General features: G+C 45.1%; 1 protein-coding gene across 3 annotated transcripts in view; it reads right to left on the reverse strand.

The window, feature by feature from the left end:
* Window positions 1–1,863: 1,863 nt before the first annotated feature.
* Window positions 1,864–14,126, reverse strand: part of GALNT13 (polypeptide N-acetylgalactosaminyltransferase 13) — a 538,975-nt gene continuing 526,712 nt past the window's right edge. For 2 of the 3 annotated variants that reach the window (XM_077447666.1, XM_077447667.1), the window contains one exon: window positions 5,929–6,071. Coding sequence is in view for 1 of the 3 variants with exons in the window: in XM_077447668.1 (XP_077303794.1) it covers window positions 5,931–6,071 (141 nt within the window). In the remaining 2 variants the exon portion in view is untranslated. Of the gene's footprint in view, window positions 6,072–14,126 lie in introns of all 3 variants that reach the window. The other variant, XM_077447668.1, reaches the window with a different exon arrangement.

Here is a 14,126-nt window from a genome sequence, read left to right on the forward strand (position 1 = left end):
GGTTCTTTAGGAGGCCTGCCGATATTGTGACATCCATATTGTACTTCAAAGAGAAGCACCAACACTGGGCTCATAGAAGTATCTGAAAATAAATGGTAATAAATGTCTTCCTTATAAAAGATATATTGCTCTACATCCTATGTGTGAGACTAGCACTTCAGATTGAATGGTAAGGGTCAGAGGTCTCATGAAGCCTGACAATCACTGCTCTCTCGGGTCGATTTACTTAAGGCGTAGAGGCTGTAAATTTAGCAAAGGGGGTGAACACAGGTTCACCTAAATTAACAATGTTCATGTTGCAAAGTGAATTACATACAGCGATCAGTCTTTACTCCTCAACTCCTGAGACTGCTTAGCAGTTTTAGATAACAGTTCCATAGGTATCCATCTTGCCCTCTTGGAGACCATGACCAAGAAAAGTTAGCTTTAATGGCCAGCCACTACAGATGTTTCAATGGCTCTGAAGAATAAGGACTGATCCAGCAGGATCAAGGTCAGGTTATCCCCCATACTGGAGGTTCCAGGCGGTCTGGGAGTGTTCAGCCACATGGTATAGCTTGCTGAGCTTTTTGATCACCTTTGTTTGTGAATAGATATTATTTTAATAAATGTTTGTTGGATAATGCACTAGGCCAGCGTGCCCACTTTCTTTTATTCAAGTGTCAATGGTGGCCTGAGTATGTGTGCAGAAAACACACTTACAGCACATTTCCAGCACAATGACCACAATGACCAAGCTATCACCTCACCTTTCAGTCATTGTTTCTGGTCAGTAGCCAGCAGAACCTTACAGGCATTAAGGCCCTCTTTAGAGTTCTGCAGGAGGTGGAGTTAAAGGGTTAGAGAGACACTGTCCCCTCCCTGCTATGTCAGAGCCCTTGTTGCTCCAATGGAGCAGGGCTTGTAGATATGGGGGAGCAGGTGAGTAGTGAGAGTTGTACACAGCTCACCTGTTCTCAAAACTTCCTCTTGAAACCAGGTGTTGGGGTGGCATAGATAAACGAATAGTCCAGCACTCTGTGTCCACATAGGAGTAAACGTAATAAAGACCAAATACGAAGCTGCGTTCCTCACAATACTTGACCTTTGAATAATTGGTGGGTGCTCAAAGTGATTGCTATCAATGATTCGGTACCAAAATCAGATATAAAGATACCAGCACTCCAAATAAATGTATTTCACATACTTCCTGTGAGGACGTTATTACATAAGTCAAAAGGAAGCAATGTTTCATGGCCTTACTGGGTTACTTCCTCAAGTCCAAACACAGTGATGTCATTATGTTGCTTAAAGGAAAGGCAACTTTCTTTTTGTAAATACAAGAGATACTGGGCAAGGTGACATAATGATATAGAACTATACCCGATTTTAGAAGTGTGTCTCATTTGAAAGCATTTCTAGCAAAGGTTACTGAGCCCCAATTTTTTTTCTTAGGCCGCGTACACACGCGCGAACTGTTCGCCCAACTTTGTCAGTGTTTGGGCGGACAGTCCGCTCGTGTGTGGGCTTTCAGCGGACAGTTTCAGCGGACAGTTTGACGAACAAGGTTTTTCGGAAATTCCGTAAAACTGTCCGCTGAAACCTTGTTTGAGCGAACAGTCTGCCCGTGTGTAGGCTTGTTCGTCAAACTAAGTTCCGCGCATGCTCAGAAAGGATTTACACGCCGAAAGTTATAATGCAGTGTATAGGACGTCGTATTTTTCGTCCCGTCGTACGTGCCGTTCACGTCATCGCGCACGGTTTCAGCAAACTGTTCGTTCGTCGTGTGTGGCCATGTCCGTCCATGCTAATTTTGAGCGGACTGTTTGCCGAAACTGTTTGACGGACAAAGTTGGGCGAACAGTCCGCCCGTGTGTACGCGGCCTTAGACATGCCAAACTTGTTTTCTGCTGGCTGTGCATGCGCTGTATCAGAGGCATTTGTGGCACACTTCTTGTGTGCTAGGATTGTCTATGCATTGTGTGGGCTTATGGTAGCCTCCAACAATTGGAAGAGGTTTAACCTTCACATAGCAGCTATACACTGGGAAGAGTAGTGCAGAAATTCAACCAAGATGGTGCCAAATTTGGCAGCTGAGGGACTAAAGTGGACTGTCAAATTTGCAGAGGTTACCTGGGAAGCTTGTATATAGAGTCCAGAGTCACAATGGTGCATGTGCACTGCTCACTTAGCACACTAAGTGTGTCATCAATTCAAAGCGCTGTAGCCAACTGTCATTATCATAGGCAAGCTCCAAAATCACGCAACACCAAAGCTTTCCCAGAATGGACGCCTACTGCAAGAAGGTGTTGAGGGAGTGTGGATCAGCGATTAAACCTTACTCAGGAAGGAAGGGGGGGCTGTAGTTTCCTTGAATGAACACAGTAAAAGTGTCATAGCTATAGGACCCTTTTTTGGTCACACTCAAAAGTTTAGCAATTATGCATGGGTGTAAGCTGATGTTGACCGCCCGACCTCTGGCACTCAATCTGAAGTGTCATTCTCAGATAAAGGAAGCAAAGTTTAAAAAAGCAGCAAATATACATCTTTCTTAGGTAAACCTGCCTAACTTTAACAATTTAAGAATCAAATATTAAGCTTCTTATATAGCCCCAGCCATGACTGGTGACTGATTCTTTTTAATCTATAATTCCACATAGCTATGGGCTTAAAATGAAATTCAAGTCCAATAATAACTATTTGAAAAAATGTTCCTTTCCCCGTCCTCCTACCTATCCTACCTATCCTGTGTAAAAAGATCTGTATGCCAACCATTTTTAAGTCCCCTCCGGGCTGGTGATGCTGCAGCTCTGGCTCTCCTGTTTCAGTAAGCGGTGGCTGCAAGGGAGAGGAGGGGGGTGCCAACAACAAATAGGCCATGGGAGCATATGGGTGACATTGCGGCTCCAAGAATTCCCAGCACTGTCAGGGCTCCTTGACACAGGGGAGACACGGGGGAGCCCAGTTGTATATACATCTTTTTTTACACAGGGTAGATAGGGAAAAAGAGGGTAGGGTACATTTTTAAGAATAGTTAATGCTACGCTTCAAAATCCACTTTAATTTAATGTGAGACTTTAAATCTTTTATTAGCACTTAATAAACACGTTAATAAAAAAACACTTCCTTTTTAAACACATTGGAGTCAACATGTCAATTTGCACATAAAGTAGTAGTCATTGTCAACAAGAGGTTAATTTCATACAGTTAATGAACATTTTATGATTAGCTGAACCTTTAAGTCTCACAGGGTGATTTTCGAAGGGGATCCATATTTACTTTTGCAACGGGCGAGGCAATAAAAGCAGTAGGCCACAAAGCTAACAAGGCCCAAGCAAACACTTATGTTAAATTGTCAATGCTCATTGACTAAAGTGATAGCAGTGGCATTAGCACTTGATATTAGTCACTGTAATGGCATAGAGAAGAACTTTCTCTGCTGTCTTCAGTCAAGACCGGATTTGATCATCAAGTATCCCTGAAGCTTGGATCTACTTTAGAGTGACTGAAAACTAGAAAAACTAACAATACTAAAGTATAGGCATCTTGTGTTCACTGCAAACACCTATGATTATTTTCAATCAATCCCTTTGTCGCTGTCTAAGTGAGGTTTGACTTTTGTAAGTTTTGATATTTGTCAGCATTAGGAGTCACAACCTCCCAATGGTGTGTCCTCTGTTATCCAACAGTCCAATGCCAGAGGTTCCGCTTTGCAATGAGGATATGACAATGAAATACTTAACGACAGTGGTGGGGCATAGCTTTGGTAGGACATTCGGTACTAAACAGAATTTAGAGCTGAACTCCAGCCTTACCCAGTTTTATTACACCCCCCCCCCCCCCCCCCCCCCCAGTAGACAAGCCCTTTCACTATACAGCCTGTGTATAGAATCTGTTTGCTTAATAGGGACACAAGGATTGATTTTGAAATTCAGAGGCATTTGCAACTGCTACAACATGCTCACACATACGTTAGTTTAGCCATTCTATTTAGGACCATGTAGATTCAGTTTTAGAACTTAAAGGAACCATGTCAAACCTTTCATTAGTGCCCCCCTTCTAGCCTTCCCAGAAAAAAAGTCACTGCAGGTTGGCATTTTATTTTCACTGACAACAGGATTAGCATAATATTTGACACACAGGGAAGGGTTAGAGCCTCTGTGAAGGTTTTATTACCATCTGTTAATGTGCATAAGGGATAAAGTTCCTGACAATGTTTTTATTGCTGTATGTGCCTTCCTGTTTGGGTAACGGCACCCCTCATTTGTTTCACAGGTGTCACAGACAAAGGAAGGGGGTCACAGACAGAAATAAAAACTTGATAATGTTAATTTTTTGCTACTCTATCCAAAACAAAAAAAAATATTGGCTTATTGAGCTTTAGGGGGTGCATCTTGACTACTGCATCCAATAAGAACACAGTTGAGATGGCACTTTTAGGAGGATGATGCTGAAACAACAGCTTACAGATCTCGCCACTCAATTAAATAGAAGTCTGTCTTTAAATATGAATTCCAGGTCTGGCAATTTTACATAGTTAGATTGTTCCAGATTGGACTAATGTAAGTATGTACATTATATCCCATACCGGTGGGATCCCTATAGAAGCTGCATATCACTGTAGTAGATACCGCTACTTCAGTGCTCCCCACTTGCTTCCAAATCTTGTGCCGAATGGCTTCCCTGTTGCATTGTGAAAACAGGAGTTCGCTCACTCAGGACGGGTGCTATTCAGGGAACTCTTAAAATTTTCTCAGTGAATGCAAGATGTTCTCTTGATTGAATGAAGTGGGAGGGCAAGGCAGTGGTCTCCTTGGTTCACAATGCATCAGGGCAGCCACTTATCATGGGACCAAGAAGCTACTGGAGATCACTGAAGTAGTGGTGTCTTCTACAGTGATTTCCAGAATCCTCAGAGATCCCAAAAGGTATGGCACATACAGTACAAGCTCACATTGGTCCAAGTTAGGCCAGGGTAACTATGTAAAAATTACCATACATGGACTGCGGCTTTAAGAACAAAATAAAAGGGTACCCAAAACCAATTTTTCAATTATATTCAAAGGAATTTTTAACATTGGCAAAAGATGCAAGATAATACTTCCCCCTCATACTTACCCCCTCCTTAAAAAATAGAGAAGCAGATGCTCACAGCTGCTCCCCTTCCTGGTGACCTGGAGAACCTTTGCTATCTGTAGGGGTCTGAGTCAGAGCTAGAGTATTTAAATAAGCAGGGAGCGGTGGGGGATGTACTTCTGCAATGAGACCACTGCTTCCACTGATAATAAGGGTCAATATTTAATGTATGGCAGCAGGGGGCAGGCTTTTCTACTCTGTGGCGATATTGCAAAACCCTTGTTTTGGAACACCTGAAATTTATTTACCTGATTAAAACTGATCATTTGATTGGACAGTAAGTACTGCAGTGGTCCATGGACATCACTATAAAGATGGGGCCTTATAAACCCTGCGCTACTTTTTGCTGCTTTAGGGAGACTGAATATGGGCTTGCTTTATCTATAAGATTAATTGATGGCCTATTGAAGTGTACTATTTGATTAGACTTTCCCTGGTTCATCTCCATATTTTATAGTAAAATACTTTTTCTCTTTTTTTATCCAATCCTTTCAATCCACATAAGTTAATCTGTGACAAATATAGTTGTTTTCAGGGCAGGATGATTATATACAGCTTCCAACGTTTCTCATTGTTCTCCTGTAAACTGGCACAGTTTGCCATTGGACCTGTACAGTCATGTATTGTCCACGGAAGAAAAATTAGAAAAAGTTCTATTTCCGTCCTCCCATCTGAATTCAAAGAGGTTTTCAATTATTTCACGTCACTGAGAGTCTGAAAGGTGTTATATTCCCATTTAAGTGTTCCTTACGTTGATAATTAAGGTCTGTAGACTCTTGTAAATGTTTAGATGCTTGGCTAACAATCGTGAAGGTTTAGGCGTTCAACGTCATGTTACGCAAAAGCCACTGCTGGGATCGGCTTCCGTTGCACTCCTTCATTGTTGGGACCATTTTGTCCTCTTCTGTCGGCTCATCCAAGCACTGGTTGCTGTTGATATGTCTCAAGACAAAGTGCTGTAAAAATTGCAAAAAGGTTAATGAAAGTTGACTACAATACATATATTTATGATACAGTTGAAGCACAATACCCTTTGTAATCAATAAATAAAAAACAAAAATTACATGTTGCAACAATCTAGTATATCATTTTTATTGAGTGTAAGGTGATCTATTAAACATTTGCCAGATCAGTGAACTTGCATTTATTGGATATGGTTGTTTGGGTAAAAGAGATTTGACAGATACCATGTGTTTGTCAGACAGAACATTTCTATGGCATACAATGTAAATTTACAGCATATAGTTACAACCTCAATTTAAAAAAAAGTTTGGATGCCGTGTAAAATCTACATAAAAACAAAATGCAATGATTTACAAATCTCATAAACCCATATTTGATTCACAATAGAAACAGAATACATATCAAATGTTAAGATTGAGAAAATTTACAAATTTAAGAAATAAAAGAAGGTCATTTTAAAAATGATGGCAGCAGCACACCCCAAAAAAAGGTTGAGACAGGGACATGTTTATCATGGTGTAGCACCCCCTCTTCTTTTACCCAAATAAAGACCGCCTACCGCAGATAAACTGTACCTGTACGGCATCTATTTTGTGCAATAGACACTGGGGAGCGCATGCACATGCTGATTGGACAGAGGGGGAGCTAATCAGCAGGCCCGGCAGACCCAATGTCCACTGGCCACCTGTGATCACTCCCCAGAGAGGCAGAGCGGTGATCTTCCTATGTAAAAGAGGCAGATCGCTGATCTGACAGGGAAGAAGATAGAGATCAGTGTCTTCATCCAGACCATCACACAGTTAGCAAGTACCTCCTAAGGACACACTTAACCCTTTGATTAGGGGGGTAAAACCTTCTGGGGCTGAAGTCGTTAAAAACAATCTGTATACGTCTGGGAACTGAGGAGACCAGTTGCTGGAGATTTAGGAGAGGAATGTTGTTCCACTCTTGTCTGATAGGATTCTAACTGTTCAACAGTCCTCGGTCTTCTTTGTCATATTTTTCTTTTTAAGATATACCAAATATTTTCAGATGGGGAAAGGTCTGCACTGCACCTAGATTCCTCTACTATGAAGCCATGCTGTTGTGATAGATGCGGTATGCAGTTTAGCATTGTCCTGCTGAAATATGCAAGGCCTTCCCTGAAATAGAAGTCATCTGGATGGGAACATATGCTGCCCGAAAACTTAGATATATCTTTCAGCATTTTTCAAGCTGCTAATACCATATGCAGTAATGCACCCCCATGCAATCAGAGATGCTGGCTTTTGAACTGATAACAAGCTGGGAGTTCCCTCTCCTTTAGTCCAAAGGATGCAACACCTGTCATTGCCAAAAAGAACAATCAATTTTGATTCGTCTGACCACAGAACAGTTTTCCATGTTGCAACAGACCATTTTAAATGAGCTTTGACCCAGAAAATATGGTCACGCTTCTAGATTATATTCAGATATGACTTCTTTTTTGCATGATAGAGCTTTACCTTTCATTTTTGGATGGCACGGTGAACTGTGTTCACAGACAGTGATTTTTGGAGGTATTTCTGAGTCCATGCAGTGATATTCATCACAGCTGCCATTGTGCTATGTGCTGGGTGTCCAGTGTGCCCCTGTTCCTTTACAAAGGGGTGGGCTACCTCCAGGCTCACTTGCCCTCTATCTATCTTTTAGAATGCATGTGCTTCTACCATGGAGGCACTCATAAATTTACAAGAGTTAAGACTGCAGAAATATCGGTGTGCCTGAAGCTTACGCATGTATGAGCAAATTTGTGTTAAAGTGGTTGTAAACCCTTACAACCAACTTTGACCTACAGGTAAGCCTAGATTAAGGCTTACCTGTAGGTCCAAGAAATATCTCCTAAACCTACACGGTTTAGGAGATATTTGCCGAAAGACAGGCACCGCTGTCTACGGTGCATGCGCTCTAGACAGCAGAGCGCAGGCGCACTGAGCGCGCTACGGTCAACAGCCATATGGCGGCTCCCGTGCGCATGCGCGGGAGTGACGTCATCGCGGCTTCGCCGAATGACAGCGGCGGAGCGGCGAGACCCACCGAGAAGATGGATGCGCCGGCCTACAGGGGACAGCGGTGACTTCGCTGGCTCCTGTGTCAGGTAAGTGACACATAATGGACTACTATGCGATGCATAGTAGTCCATTATGCTTTACCTTTGCAGGCAATCAAAGAGGAAGTAAATCCATCAGGGTTTACTTCCTCTTTAATAATGCAGTGCAGTCTGAGGTCACGGGCATCCAATATTGCATTTTGGCTTTGTCCCCTGCATAGAGAATTCTCCAGATTCTCAGAATCTATGTACAGTAGATGATGATATATTTAAGGTTTGCAATTTTACGTTGAGGTATATTCTGAAATAGTTTGCTAATTTTTAGAAGCAGCTTTTCACAGATTGGAGAAACCTCTGCCCATCTTCACTTCTGAAAGACTCTGATTCTCCAAGATGTTCTTTTTATACCCAGTCAGTCATGCTACTGATCTATTGCCAATTTACATTATTATTTGCAAAATGTTCATTCAACTCTTCCTTGTTAGTACCACTTACTTTGCCAGCTTTTTGTTGCCTTGTCCCAAGTTTTTTGAGATGTATTGCTGCCAATAAATTTCAAAATGATTTTATTTTTTTCTAACATTTAATATGTTTTCTATTTTTATTGTGAATAAAATATGGGTTTATGAGATTTGCAAAGCACTGTATTCTGTTTTCATGTACAGTAGATTTCAGACAGCGTCCCAACTTTTTTTTATTTATTTTGGAATTGGGGTTGTACTCATCATGATGACCTGGCACCATACCTGGATGTCACTGAACATATTTCAGCTAGTTCAGTCAAAATTATAAACACAGCTTCCCCAAGAGAGTCAACGGTCTCTACCTAGCATCTCAGTCATGTCTGTGAAGGGTCTCATTTATCCAGGTCAGGGTATTTTTTGTAAAAATGAGTTAAATTCAACTGGACATGTACTGTAAGGTTGGATACATTTCATAGTTTCTCCAAGCCACTTCTTCAGTCCCAATAAGTTTGAGGAACATGCTGTACCCCAGAATTTATAATCACACAGGTAAGCACCAGCACCTAGATCAATGTTGTAATCACCATGGAATGTGTAGATGTTGATAGTACAAGCATCTTTTAACCACTTCAGCCCGGGAAGATTTGTCTGTTCGATGACCAGGCCATTTTTTGCGATATGGCACTTTAACTGACAATTACGCGGTCAGGTGACGATGTACCCAAACATAATTGATGTCCTTTTTTTCCCCACAAATAGAGCTTTCTTTTGGTGGTATTTGATCACCTCTGCGGTTTTTATTTTTTGCACTATAAACAAAAGATGAGCAACAATTTTGAAAAAAACACAATGGGGGTTATTTACGAAAGGCAAATCCACTTTGCACTACAAGTGCAAACTACAAGTGCAAAGTGCACTTGGAAATGCAGTTGCTGTAAATCTGAGGGGTAGATATGAAATGAGGGGAAGCTCTGCTGATTTTATTATCCAATCATGTGTAAGCTAAAATGCTGTTTTTTATTTTCCTTACATTTCCTCCTGAAATCTACAGCGACTGCAATTCCAAGTGCACTTTCAGTACAATTTCAAGTGCACTTGTAGTGCAAAGTGGATTTGCCTTTCGTAAATAATCCCCATTATCTTTTAAGTTTTGTTATAATAAATATCCCACATCTTACCGTATATACTCGAGTATAAGCCGAGATTTTCAGCCTCTTTTTTGAGGCTGAAAGTGCCCCCCTCGGCTTATACTCGAGTCATCGCTGTCTGCCCGCTCGATCAGCGTGTCAAGCAGACAGACAGCGGCCATTCTATGATTCAAAAGCCGCGCCTCCGGCTCCGCCTTCGCCTGTGATAGGCGGAACACTGAATTTCCCAGCAGCCTGTGTTCCGCCTATCACGGGCATCCGCTCATCCTCGTACTACGGACGAGGATGATACGACGTCCGTGATAGGCGGAACACAGGCTGCTGGGAAATTCAGTGTTCCGCCTATCACAGGCGAAGGAGGAGGCGCGGCTTTTGAATTTTACAATGGCCGCCGACGAAGAGGGCACGGGACGGAGGCAAGGCAAGGCACGGCACGGGACGGGACGGGACGGGACGGGACGGGACGAAGGCAAGGCACGACACGGGACGGAGGCTCGGGACAAAGGCTCGGGACACAGGTAGGCTGGACACACACACACACACACACACACACACACACACACACACACACACACGGATGGAGACACACACACACGGATGGATGGAGACACACACACACAGGGAGGGATGGATACACACACACACAGGGATGGATGGATGGATGGAGACACACACACACAGGGATGGATGGATGGATGGATGGAGACACACACACACAGGGATGGATGGATGGATGGACACACACACACACAGGGATGGATGGACGGACACACAGGGATGGACGGACACACAGGGATGGACGGACACACAGGGATGGACGGACACACACACAGGGATGGACAGGCATGTCTCACCCTCGGCTTATACACGAGTCAATAAGTTTGCCAGTTTTTTTGGGGGTAAATTGGGGGCCTCGGCTTATATTCGGGTCGGCCTATACTCGAGTATATACGGTATATCAAAAAAAAGTTTTTTCCCTCAGTTTAGGCCGATATGTATTCTTCTACATATTTTTGGTAAAAAGAAATCGCAATAAGCGTATATTGATTGGTTTGCACAAAAGTTATATCATCTACAAAATAGGGGATAGATTCATGGCATTTTTATTATTATTATTTATTTATTTTTTTACTAGAAATGGCAGCGATCTGTGATTTTTATCGGGACTGCGACATTATGGCGGACAAATTGGACACTTCCGTTAACAATTATACAGCGATCAGTGCTATAAAACTGCACTGATTACTGTGTAAATGTCACCAGCAGGGAAGGGGTTAACACTAGGGGTGATTAAGGGGTTAACTTTGTTCCCTATGTGTGTTCTAACTGTAGCTGGATGGGAGTGTCTAGGACAAGAGAGAGATCAGTGTTCATATATAGTATGAACACACGATCTGTCTCTACTCCCCTGAAAGAACCAGGATCTGTGTGTTTACACACACAGATCCTGGTTCTCGCTGTCATGAGCGATCACGGGAGCCCGGCGGTCAATGTGGGCACCGGGCACTCGTATCGGCTCCGGGCACACGCTGCGAGCTCATGCCCCTAGTGGCCAAAATGCGAAGTGACGTAAAGTAACATCGTTTCACCCAGTTCTTCGACAATCATCTACTCATCTGTGTGGCTATAGATGTTGGACTATGTTCCTGGCACTCATTGGAGCTGAAGAAGTGGCTTGGAGAGAATGCAAAACATTCTCAACATTTCAGAACAAGTCCAGTTGATGTTACTACTATGTATAGCAACCCTATCTCTTTGTTGTCATCTTTAGGCCCTTCTCATTCTTGCCTGGCTCAGCACAGTCTTTTTTTTTTTGCTTGACTTGCCAGGACAGCAATCAAATGGAATATGTACAGGGAAGAAAACAGGTGATGACTGCCAACCTGTGATTGACTGCATTCTACAAATCTACTCCCAGTCCTTACTCCAGTGTAATTTAAAATTATAGCTACAGACCAGGGGGCCTCTTTTATGTTATAATGAAATCTGTGCGCTTCATTAACGCTTTACAACTAAGCTCTCCTCTCCTACACTTTCCTACTGGACTATGAGGCAGCCCATCATAGTGATGAACCAGTAGGAATGCATGGCAGATAGGAAAGGGCAGACATAACCAAAACATGATCAGACCTTTGCCCACCTAGAGGAGGGCAGGATTTGGGCAGTAAGGAGGCACTGAAAGCTGCTGCAGGTATGTGCAGGCATCTCTAGGCTCCTGCAATGTATACATACCGGAGACCATTTTTCTTCCTAAAGTGGCAGAAACTTTAAGGCCACTTTCACATCTTGACAGTTAAAAGACCACCAGCAAGGGCTACAAGCTGGGATGCATTTTGTCTGGGGACAACCTCCCTAAATTAGGCCTGTCCCCTAGATAACAAGAAGAGTGAACAGAAAGATGACCTCATAAGCCTAGCTGTTGCTCCTTCCATTTCCAATCAGCAAGTTGGGGGGGGGGGGGGGTGGAGAAATGACAACACGATACCGCTTCTACACTCTATAACTAACAGAGCGTGGCAAGGCTTTGTAACTCTCAGATCTTAATGGACAGAAATACAAATTCTTTGGTAGGTAAAACATCTCCCATATACACATTTCATCTGTATGTTTTGCTGTTTGCCTGACGTTCGGCTTTAAAAAGCTTGGTAAAAGATCCCACCCCCAAAATAGTGCAGTCCTATGCAATGCAAACATGATGCGCTTATCATTTTATATGCACTGTTGTTTAAATGGTAAAGGTATGAATGAGAGCTAAACTTATTTATAAAATGTAAAACGTAATTCTAATGCCGCGTACACACGAGTGGACTGTAAGAACAGCCTGGAGACGGACCACGGGGTAGGCGGAGGGCTGGCATGAGTAGAGTTAACTGTGGAAGTAGGGGATTGGGTAGGAAAGTTAGGGGGCGGGGCTAGTGCGAGGAGGAGAGAGCGCACCCCGCCCCAGCGTCAGTCGGCGCAAGGAAAGATTCGGGGCAGCATGGCATCAGCCTTGGAGATCTCATGCAGCGGTTGTGGGCCGCCGCTGCGGCCATCGGTGAGAGGAGGCTTCAAGATCAGGTGGGGGCAGTGTTGGGGGATGCCCAGGGCAGTATTCGGCCAGCGGGGGAGGATTCGGCCCGGGCGAGGCGCTCCCGCCCGCCGGCTCGTTTCTTCCCTTACTCCCCCAGGGCACCTGTGCAACGCCGGGCGGGGAATGCTGGCGCCGCCCACCGCGAACCTCCAGCAGAACGGCCGGCCGTATGGGGCTGTGGCGGCCGCGGGACAGCGGCGGGAGGGCGGGCGCAGCATCGCACGGCCGCCGGCCGCTCCGGCGGTGGGCATAAGGAGGCCTGACGTGCAGAGTGGGGAAGACTTGGGCCTGGCCCCTGGCGCAGTCGTTGCGGGGGCGGGGCTCCGCCGAGGGAGACGTGCAGAGGATGTTGCTGACTCATGTGCTTCCACTGGAGAGGACTGCAGGAAGCAGCAAGCGGGAACAGGCCCAGCAGAACGGGTGGAGCCGGTCGGGGGCGCACTGCCCAGAAAGGCAGCTGAAGAATCGATCACTGGGCGGAGACGGGGACGGCCCAGGCGCAGCTCTCCGCCAGTCCGGGCAGGACCATCGGGACGGCTGCCGCGAGGAGAGGAGGATCAGGGTCCAGAACGGTCCGAGGGTGAGCTGACGTCATCTGCAGCAGAGGTACCGAGAGGCGTTCCGTCATCGGTCGAGGGTCAATCGGCGGCTGGTGGGAGTTCTTCCAGGTGGCCCGGTAAGTCTGCTGTTGATTCGGGGTGTTTGGGGGGAGGGGTTTGGAGGGGTATGTGAGTGGGGGTGGGGAGCGGGCCGCAGATGTTTCTCTGGGCGGGGGGTTCCTCCCCTGCCTCCCCTCCCTCTGGCCCAGCGGGTCCTTGACCATGCCCCGGCGGATGGGGGGGATTTTGGGCGGGCCTGAGGGAGCTGCCAAAAAAATGTATGTGTATGTATATATGTGTATGTGTGTGTGTGTGTATATATATATATATATATATATATATATATATATATATATATATATATATTGAGCGGGGCGGTTCCGGGGGATAGTTTCACCAGAGGCTGCGTGGATCGTTCCGGGGGACCGAGTAGGGGGGCGGGTGGGGGTTTCCGGACCAGTCGGGGGCGGGGGGAAACGCGGCAGGGGCGCCTCCGCCAGCGGCGCCCGCTGAGGCCAGGGGAATTGGGGCGGGCGATGCGGTGGTGGCTGCTGTGTTCGCGGTGCCACCAGGGCCCCCCGGGGAAAAGCCGGAACGTCGGGGGACACGAGCACGAAACAGGATGTGATCAGACTAGCTGATGAGGCCCGTTGCGAGGGGTGCGTGTGTTTTGAGGGGCCGCTGGGCGTGCACTGC

The sequence above is a fragment of the Lithobates pipiens genome, unplaced genomic scaffold (genome assembly GCF_037356315.1).
Source record: "Lithobates pipiens isolate NorthernLeopardFrog02 unplaced genomic scaffold, aLitPip1_a1.2 Scaffold_22, whole genome shotgun sequence".
In the NCBI taxonomy this organism is placed as follows: domain Eukaryota; kingdom Metazoa; phylum Chordata; class Amphibia; order Anura; family Ranidae; genus Lithobates; species Lithobates pipiens.